The 10,707-nt window shown below is 43.7% G+C and overlaps 1 protein-coding gene across 1 annotated transcript in view; it reads right to left on the bottom strand.

The window, feature by feature from the left end:
- Positions 1–1,577: 1,577 nt before the first annotated feature.
- The window catches only part of slc22a7a (solute carrier family 22 member 7a), a gene marked incomplete at both ends in the record, with an annotated part of 10,082 nt that continues 952 nt past the window's right edge, over positions 1,578–10,707 (bottom strand). Inside the window, 10 exons of the mRNA XM_080758955.1 lie at positions 1,578–1,668; positions 4,495–4,697; positions 4,822–4,934; positions 5,073–5,240; positions 5,411–5,457; positions 6,595–6,704; positions 7,580–7,703; positions 8,738–8,906; positions 9,429–9,583; positions 10,040–10,143. Of these exons, the coding sequence (XP_080615081.1) occupies positions 1,578–1,668; positions 4,495–4,697; positions 4,822–4,934; positions 5,073–5,240; positions 5,411–5,457; positions 6,595–6,704; positions 7,580–7,703; positions 8,738–8,906; positions 9,429–9,583; positions 10,040–10,143 (1,284 nt within the window). The remainder of the gene's footprint in view (positions 1,669–4,494; positions 4,698–4,821; positions 4,935–5,072; positions 5,241–5,410; positions 5,458–6,594; positions 6,705–7,579; positions 7,704–8,737; positions 8,907–9,428; positions 9,584–10,039; positions 10,144–10,707) is intronic.

Here is a 10,707-nt window from a genome sequence, read left to right as displayed (position 1 = left end):
GTTGTATTTTTCAAGTGTCAGGCCTTCCGCTCACTTTTTGAAGTCAGTATAATAATAATAAAGAAGCTGCCCACCTCCTAAACCAGTTGTTTTCAATCCTTGTCACATAAAGGTCCATTATGTAGGTATTCAGCATTTGAGCCATGGACCACCATTTGATGAGATTTAACCTCTAAACTAAAGAATACTTTGACATCGTTGGATACGATTTGGTTGGTACCATTAGGAGAGATAACAGGCAAACGTTGATCAAAGTAACACTACAATTCTACATTCTGTAGTTGTGTAGACTACTTGTAAATTAAGTAATGCAGATGTTTAATAATAATTTGGTTTTACACTCTCAAGAGACCTTCAGTTACCTTTTCTGAATTTTGGACAGCGGTACCCTAGGGTCCCTCTGTGGTTATTCCACTCTCCATAGGACGCAGCTTTACCTACTGTCTGTTCACGGAGACCCACGTGGTCGCTTGGGTGTTGGTGAGATGTTTCAAAGATGCATAGCGTGAAGCGGTGCTGCCGTTAAGTATTTTAAATCTTTGAGAACAGTTGAGATATTCTCTGCTAAATGAAGTGCATATTTTAGCCAGGTACTAGCTATAGGACTTTGTGTGTGAAGAGAGACTATCTTGCTTTTTGCCTTCATATCATCTGAGTAAATATTGTGCTCAGTTTAATTAAAATGATGTTTCCTTGTAGCCTTGAATTTAAATATTAATTTGTTTGTTTGTTTACGAATCACTGCTAGAGCCGTATCTTTTCAAATCCGCATACAGTATTTAGTCCTAGTTTTAGTCATTATAATTTTTGTTTAATTTGTAGTAGTTTTTGTCATTGAAAAAAAGGCAGTCGACGACCTTTTTTCCGTTTTAGTCAAGACACCATTAACACTGCAGGGCCATACCAAACAACACTAAACACAACATAAAAACATTGTTTTCATGTATAGACTATACCGTCACATTATTCATATTCTAATCATTAGGTGTTACGCTTCACTTATAGTGCAGTCAGATGTAAGGGCCCGGGCAGGGGGGTGCTTCCAACTACAATAGGCTGTAACAAAAGCTGAGGCCCCCTTAGCTGCACTTGAGTGTGTGCACGAATTCTTATACTAGAAATAGAAAGCATGGCCAATCTACAAGCTTGTAAATGTGAGCTTGTAGATTGGCTATTTGTGCTGTTTTCTGGACCCATTTGGTTCCGTTAGGGTCCCTAACGGGTCCATTTGGTTCCATTTAATTAACATTGACTAATAAATGCATGTCAAACTGGGGGTCCTTGAAATTAAACCGGTTGATAATCACTGCTAGAGCCGTAAATGGCTTCTCTTAGTCCGCAGGCTAATTATTGTCAATTTGGGGGTCCTTGACATGAAGAACTTTGGGAACCACTGATTTAGAACATCTTTTTGAACATTTCTTTTAAAACCCGGGGGTCTCGGACGCCAGGTTGGGGAACACTGGATTTAGTGTCTTGTTGTTGATCTCATGGTTGTTTCGGTTCAATGAATGTCTTCTTGGTCTTATTTGTTACGGTTTATTCAGTGTCTTATTGATCTTATGTTCTGTTACGGTTCATTTGGTGTCTTGTTGAGGAGGAGGTGTGGATTGCCTCTCCTTCATCTCAACCTTCATGTCTTCATCAGAGGAGTCGTACTGTGTGTGTCTGGTGAGAACACAAGAAGAAAACGTTAAAAATGCACAACATTCTCAAAGTTGAAAAGAGGAAGGAAAACGTCTCCTGCTTGTAGTTAGGCTCTTTGGCCTGAAGATGTCACTGTACAGCCATGCAGACATACAGCTTGTGTAAGTTGTGTGTAGTTAGTAAACCAGTACAGATGGCGGACTGGTTCTGTGAAATTGTAGGGGGGTTGATTCATCGGACAAAATATTTGTGGGTGGTTAAATCCCCCCCAAACCCCCAAAATGCATAGAAAACTATGAGTAACCACTTTGAATGAGGGACGTTAAGGTTGGCAAGCAGGGCAGAGCATTATCAAGCTGCTTGGCTATTAGTATAGCCATAGCCTTTCAACTTGTTTTGTTTCATAAATATGTTGGTAACAAAGAAATCCCAGTAGGGGAACCTATTGAAAATGCTAAAATAGGTAAATCTACTGTTGATTTAGTCAACTAAATTTATTTCTATTTTGCCTTGATGCCGTCGTAATTGTTACATGTACACTTGCTGATCTACAAGATGCAACCAAGTTTAAAATGACTGGGTATAGAGCACCGAAGTCTGACGTCACTTTCAGTAGAGGGCGTCAGTCCCCAGGTTCATGTATTTCTTTAGTTGCATTGAAATCGCCTTTTTTAGATTTTAGATCGCTTCATATAAGAACTGTGTTTGAAAAATAAACTGATCATCTCGGCCTTTCGGTCAGGGGGGTGGCTGTGTGTTGTTAATGATGTTCATTAATATTTGATACAGCCAGTTTCTGGAGAAAACGGAATTATTGTGGCCGCAAAAGCCTTGAAACTACATATGAAGGCAATGTCGCTGCTAATATACGTCACGCCCAGCTGTCAACACATTGCGTTCCTGAGATTCCTCGCTGACATAAGCTCAGCTGGTGGTGACTCAACTCGTACTAACCACGAAACATTAAATATCAATAAAATACAAATACAAATAAACGTAATTAACATTCAGTTTATATTGTGCGACAGGCAGATGCAGCCACCCGCCTATCCGGAAATGTAGTCTCTGGGTTATTTGACTCGTTTCTAACGCTTATTTTGTTACTCTTTGGGTATATTTGTACATTTCCACCTTCAGTCGATGCTTCATATCCATATGAGTGAAAAGGCCGGGGTGATCGGTTTATTTTTCAAAAGCAGTTCTTATATGAAGAGATCTAAAATCCCCCCTATGGGGATTATAATGCAAATAAAAAATACATGAACCTGGGGACTGACGCCCTGTACTGACAGTGACGCAGGACTTCGGTGCTCTATACTGGATCTCTTGTGCACTAGTCTAGTCTAGTTATTATTTGTTGACGGAATTGTCAATATATTTAGTCTTAGTTTTAGTCATCATAGCTTATAGTTTTCATTTAGTTTCCATTTAGTCTTCGTCAGTGGAAAAAGGTAGGCCTATTCGATAAACATTATTTGTCATAGTATTAGTCGACAAAATCAACACTGACCAAAATAATCTATATTTGCATTCCATGTTTCTGTGAATGGCATGAGACCAGGAACACACTCTATGTACCTTCATATGGCACGAGACCAGGAACACACTATGTACCTTCATATGGCAGGAGACCAGGAACACACTCTATGTACCTTCATATGGCAGGAGACCAGGAACACACTCTATGTACCTTCATATGGCAGGAGACCAGGAACACACTCTATACCTTCATATGGCAGGAGACCAGGAACACACTCTATGTACCTTCATATGGCAGGAGACCAGGAACACACTCTATGTACCTTCATATGGCAGGAGACCAGGAACACTCTATGTACCTTCATATGGCAGGAGACCAGGAACACACTCTATGTACCTTCATATGGCAGGAGACCAGGAACACACTATGTACCTGCATATGGCACGAGACCAGGAACACTCTATGTACCTTCATATGGCAGGAGACCAGGAACACACTCTATGTACCTTCATATGGCACGAGACCAGGAACACACTCTATGTACCTTCATATGGCAGGAGACCAGGAACACACTCTATGTACCTTCATATGGCAGGAGACCAGGAACACACTCTATGTACCTTCATATGGCAGGAGACCAGGAACACACTCTATGTACCTTCATATGGCAGGAGACCAGGAACACACTCTATGTACCTTCATATGGCAGGAGACCAGGAACACACTCTATGTACCTTCATATGGCAGGAGACCAGGAACACACTATGTACCTGCATATGGCACGAGACCAGGAACACACTATGTACCTTCATATGGCAGGAGACCAGGAACACACACTATGTACCTTCATGGCAGGAGACCAGGAACACACTCTATGTACCTTCATATAAGGCAGGAGACCAGGAACACACTCTATGTACCTTCATATGGCAGGAGACCAGGAACACACTCTATGTACCTTCATGGCAGGAGACCAGGAACACAGTCTATGTACCTTCATATGGCAGGAGACCAGGAACACACTCTATGTACCTTCATATGGCAGGAGACCAGGAACACACTCTATAGTCTATACCTTCATATGGCAGGAGACCTGGAACACACTCTATGTACCTTCATATGGCAGGAGACCAGGAACACAGTCTATGTACCTTCATATGGCAGGAGACCAGGAACACACTCTATGTACCTTCATATGGCAGGAGACCAGGAACACACTCTATACCTTCATATGGCAGGAGACCAGGAACACTATACCTTCATATGGCAGGAGACCAGGAACACACTCTATGTACCTTCATATGGCAGGAGACCAGGAACACACTCTATACCTTCATATGGCACGAGACCAGCAACAGTCTATGTACCTTCCCTCCTCGATGTCCAGGACGTTCTCTGGCAGCGGGACACCCAGGGTCTCGGGCAGCAGGAAGACCACCACTCCACTCAGGACCCCCGTGGCGGAGAAGATGAGCGGAGGCAGGGACCCCCAAACGTCTGCCAGTAGCATCACCATAGGAGCCAGGGACCCTCCGATACGACCCGTGAAGGAGGTGTACCCTAGACCGCACTGCCTGAACACACAACACACACACACGGACACGCAAATGCAACAACAGCAACTAGGTTTACACTGGGGGAAGAGAGGGATAAATATGGGGAATTATCAGCACGCACACTGTGACACTAGTCACTAACCTCAGTACAGTAGGGTAGAGTTCAGCGGTGTAGAGGAAAGCGGTGGTGAAGGCAGCCTCAGAGAAACCTTTCCCCACCACAGCCACACAGGTACGCAGCACAGCCTGTTCTGAAGGAGAAAGTACACTTCAAACATCAGAGAAACCTTACTCCACCCTTAATGCATGTTCGATGCATGGCTGTGTTTAGACCAATCAGCTCCTATACCTGTGGGTATGGCTGTGTTTAGACCAATCAGCTCCTATACCTGTGGGTATGGCTGTGTTTAGACCAATCAGAGCTCCGGTGATGATGAGCGACCACGCCTGGACGTTCCTCCGGCCAATCCGCTCCAACAGGAAGAAGGTTCCTAGCTTGGCGGGAATTTCTATGAGTCCATAGACGAACTGGGTGAGGTACATGTTCACTCCGAACCCTGTGTAAATTAAATTAAATTAACTTAACTTAAATTAAATTAAATTAAATTAAATTAAATTAAATTAAATTAAATTAAATTAAATTAAATTAAATTAAATATCACAATGAACCGTGTGTCGCGTGCGTGTGCGCATATTAACACAATTAAAGCTGTAGGATACTACACACCTGTGATGTTCAGACTGATGCCGTAGTAGATGAAGGCCACCGCAAACCTACACACACACACACACACACACACTCACACACACACACACACACACACACACACACACACACACACTTCAGTTGTTATTTTATATAATGAATTAAAAAAAATATATACATTTTTAATCATTACATTTTACCCCCTTTTTTTCTTTCAGTTTAGTCGTTATGCCAATTAGTGTGTAGCCACTGCCGTTGTATCCTATACTGGCTCATCCACCAGTAAGGAACCCCCACCGGGAGGACATATACTTGTATCATACTCGCTTACCCACCAGTAGGAAACCCCTGTACCCTGTTAGCCGCCTGGCTAATAAGCCAGACTCAAATCTCACAGGGAATTTTTTTTCTCCCAGTGGCTGAATCGCGTCTGCGGCTTTAGCCAGGCTAGTACCCTGTAGCCTGGCTAATAAGCCAGACTAATATCACACTGTCGTGGTATCGTGTCTGGCTTATTTTCCAGGCTCTATACCTGTACCCTATACTGTACCCAGAGCCATTGAAGGAGAGTTGTGTCATTGAGGGTTCAGAAAACGGCGTTTTGAAATATGGAGTTTGAAATACATTATTTTCAACGAGGGCGCCGCAAATATCAGCAATTTAATGGATGTGCGCTACATGTTTTAACGTATTGTACAGTGACAACTAAAGTCTCTGACATGTTTATGTTACTAAAATAAATGGATTCAAGATCATAAGCTGGGCTGAGTCCAGTGCATTCTGCCAACTTCCGGTTTCCGGTTACCAAATTTGTCACTCTTTGCCTAGCACTAGGTCGAAACACCGCGGGAAAAGAAAGTCTGGTAGGCCTACTTTACCACTGCACCACCTGAGCACCCTACAACCATAGGTAAGCTTGTTCATTTCTCTCTCTCTCACACACACATGCACACATTGCACACGCACATTGCACACGCACACACAACCACAGCTGCTGCTTCATGTGTGTGTGTGTGTGTGTGTGTGTGTGTGTGTGTGTGTGTGTGTGTGTGTGTGTGTGTGTGTGTGTGTGTGTGTGTGTGTGTGTGTGTGTGTGTGTGTGTGTGTGTGTGTGTGTGTGTGTGTGTGTGTGTGTGTGTGTGTGTGTGTGTGTGTGTGTGTGTTTGTGCTCTGGTTAAAAGGTCAGAGTTCATCTCCATGGATACCAGAATGCTCCTGAACAAAGAGTAATGCTCCTCATCCTGGGGGTCTTCAGGAGGTCCAGGTAAGAGTGACTCTTAGTGGCCACTTCTGGTACTGTCACTTTACTCAGCGTCTGCAGCACATAACGTTAACACTGTATTAATTATATGGTGAGAGACAGACAGACAGACAGACCATGGCTGTGCATGCATAACTATCATAATGAATATGTGCTATACACTGATTTGGCACGTAATATTTGTCCTCCAAATTGAACCGGAGCAGTGCGTTTTGGAATCTGAAGGTTCAAGGTTCAAGTGTCCTTGAGCAAGACGCTGAACCCCTAACTTATCATCATCATCATGAGCAGGTTGGTGCCTTGAATGGTTTGGTTTCCTCTGCCATCGGTGTGTGAATGTGATGCACACTGTCAAGTGCTTTGGAGAAAAGCACTGCAGTCCATTTACCATTCACCATCTCCACTGATAGCATCTTTTCTAATGATTTATTTAATTGAAAACACGGATAGCTGTGTGTATATGGCCTACCTAAGTATACTGTGTAGGGCAGTGGTTTCCAAGCTTTATCCTGTCCAGGACCCCCAAATTGAAACTAAATAGCTGTGGGCCCCCATTTAAAGAGATATGATATAAGAGAAGATTCTCAACCTGTTTAATTTCAAGGAGGAAATTAACTTTGATTTTACAATACATTGGTGTTGGAGATATAAATGCCATTAAAAGGGGGACTGTAGCTTAATTCAGGTCAAACCGGGGGCCCTTGAAATGAAAATGGTTGAGAATCAGAGCCGTAAAAATCTTCTCTTAAGGGGGGTCCTTGGCATATGTCTTCAAATGGGTGTCCACGGCCTAATGAGTGTCAATTTGGGGGTCCTTGACATGAAAAAGTTTGAGAACCACTGGTGTACTGGTGTTGAAGTGTGTATACGGTAGTACTGTGTACCTCAGTATGTAGTGTACTTGATGAAGTGTGTATAGTAGTGTGTACCTCAGTATGTAGTGTACTTGATGAAGTGTCCTTGCCGTTCATCTTGGCACACTGGACCAGGTATTTCTGGGCCTCCTCCACCTGACCGCTGGCCAGCAGCCACCTGGCCGACTCTGGCGTCCACCTGAACACCGGGAACAGAACGCATATGAGAATGATAGACTCAGGCACCCACCTGAACACCGGGAACAAAACGGATGAGAATGATACTCAGGCGCCCACCTGAACACCGGGAACAAAATGCAATATAGAATGATATATTGGCCCAGGGGCCACCATGGTTCTCAGGGGCCCTTTGGGGAAACTGGACCGCACGGTACTGGGTTTGGGGCCCTGACAAGGGCTTCTGGGGCCCTTCATTGTGTTCAATTTATGTTAAAAAGATGATGAACAAGAATGAATCACATAGTGATATATATTGGTCAGGTGAAAGAAGCGCTGTCTCCGTTGTGTTCTCTCCCCCATATTAGTATGCTGAAAATAAGTGGACTTGGCAACCCTGCCTGGAGTCGACCAGAGCCAGATTTACGCAAACTCTGTTCACTTCATGGGGCCAGTCCAATGGCGGCTCTTCTACATTTATATTGAATGGGGACAACCGGAAGTTGTTTTCTTCCCCCCTCAATATTGCAACTCTTCTATTAGAGTCGACTAGGTGGCGAACATGTCGTCTACATTTCACAAGTAGATGTTATAGGTCAGGTTGTCACCTGATCAAAAAAAGACGATATGGAGGACCCCAAAACCATTACCGGCCCAGGGGCCCTTGTGGTGGTTAATCCGTCCCTGCATGTAGGCCTAGCTATGTTTTTAGTACTTTATAGTGTCATGTATAATATATATTAGTATAGTATGTATAGTTTACAGATACACCACTGTTACGTTCTTAGCTTACGCATGTTTCATAACTACTTTTTATATACTGTATGTGATGTATTGTGATGTATTGTGATGTATTGCTTAATGTAAATCGCTCTGGATTAAGAGCGTCTGCTAAATGCCTAAATTGTATGTTGGACTGGGCTGGTATCCCTGTCAAAAATGTAGTTAAGTTCATTAGGTCAGGCTACTCGAGTAAATGTACTTTCTTACTGTATGCTGGTAAAAAAAACATGAGGCTGAATGGAGTGCGCCTCTATGACATGCAGTACTCCTCACCACCAGGCGATGGCAGCAGCGAGGCAGGGAGAGGACACCACCAGCATGAGATGCCTCCAGTCTCTGATGCAGTATGCTAACAGAGCTAGCAGCATGCTACCAGCGCTCCACACCAGGGTGACCACGGTGCCGATGAACGCACGATGTCTCACGTCTGTCCACTCGATACCTAGACACACACGTACGCGCACGCACACACACACACACACACACACACACACACACACACGCACACACACACAGATGTGTAGTGGTATAATAATAATAATGTAAGGCCAGTGTTAATTTCGTCGACAAAATCTATGAGGGAGGCCTGGGCCGTGGCTCAGCGGTCCAGGCACCTCCTTGGCTGGTAATCCAGTCTGGCAGTGTGCCGCGGGTTAGGAAAAAAAAAAAATATATATATATATATATATATATAAAACAAAGGTGAAAGCCACAAAAAAAACATTTAAAAACTATGACGGAATGCAGGGCAGGGGCCATGTCCAGAGCCCGGGCAGAGGCCTTCTGTGGCGGTTCTGGACAACCGTGGGTCCGACCGACTCGACACCTCGCTGTGGGGGTGTGGAATGTGTGTGTCGAATTTGAAGTCGGTGGGGCGAACGGTTCTCGAGTTACGTGCATTACAGCCGTACACACAGACAGAAACATGGTGCATTTGATAGATAGAAGTTTATCACTCAGGTACTCAGTGCCATGGTGTTGATGCTGAGGCCGGTCAGAGACACTCCACACAGCGTCCTGGCGACAGCGAACATGGTGTAGGACGTGGAGAAGGCAGAGATGGTTCCCATCACACCGCTGGACACGATGGAGGCCAGGAGCAGCGGTCTGCGACCGAACCTGGAGGAGGACAGCGAAGACAGTGCAGTGGTGGGAAAAAGGTACTCAAATGTTTTACAATTTGGGGCACGGTGGCACAGTCGGTAGTGCTGTCGCCGCACAGCTAGAAGGTCCTGGGTTTGATTCCCGCTGGGGGTGTGTTCTCTCCTCCGCGTCATCAATGCCCATAAGGCGGGGTTGGCGAAAGGGCCTTTCTATGTGGAGTTTGTATGTTCCCCCCGTGTCCCCTAGGTAGGTAGTTAGGTACCCTTACAAAAAAGTGCAGCACCCAGGATTACATTAGATAATTGACACTGGGTGAAAAAATGTGTTGCAAAATTGTGTGATAAAAATGTAGTGGAAAATTAAAAAGCATAAATAGTACTGCAATGTATAAATACTCTGTTACAAGTAGAAGTCCGGAGTTGAAAATGGAGGTGAATCACACGTAGACGCTAGTCGTACACAAAGTCTTACTTGTCAGAGAGCTGTCCAAACAGCACGGCACCGATGGTCACACCAATGAAGAAGAACGTGGCCAGAGACTGGTTCATTGCTTTGTTCTCACACACCAGATCCCACTGTGGAGAATTCATATACATTACAATACATTATTATCAGTGTAGAGTGTTTGTTCAGTAACTGTGTTAAATAGCTCTATATTGTGAATTGTGACAGTAATCATTGCTATAGAGTGTGTGTTCAGTAACAGTGTTAAATAGCTCTATATTGTGACAGTAATCATTGCTATAGACTCGTGTGTGTTCAGTAACGGTGTTAAATAGCTCTATATTGTGACGGTAATCATTGCTATAGAGTGTGTGTTCAGTAACAGTGTTAAATAGCTCTATATTGTGACAGTAATCATTGCTATAGAGTGTGTGTATTCAGTAACAGTGTTAAATAGCTCTATAGTGTGACAGTAATCATTGCTAGAGTGTGTTCAGTAACAGTGTTAAATAGCTCTATATTGTGACGGTAATCAATGCTATAGAGTGTGTGTTCAGTAACAGTGTTAAATAGCTCTATTGTGACAATAGTGATAATCATTGCTATAGAGCAGTGATTTTCAACCCTTTTCATATCAAGGCCCATTATTTATTCAGCAGTTGAGCCTCTTGACCAAAACGAAAGAATATTCTGGT

The sequence above is a fragment of the Protomyctophum bolini genome (genome assembly GCF_963924005.1).
Source record: "Protomyctophum bolini genome assembly, chromosome: 3".
NCBI lineage: Eukaryota > Metazoa > Chordata > Actinopteri > Myctophiformes > Myctophidae > Protomyctophum > Protomyctophum bolini.
The sequence above is the reverse complement of the archived record's forward strand: the minus strand, read 5'-3'. Positions and strand labels throughout refer to the sequence as shown.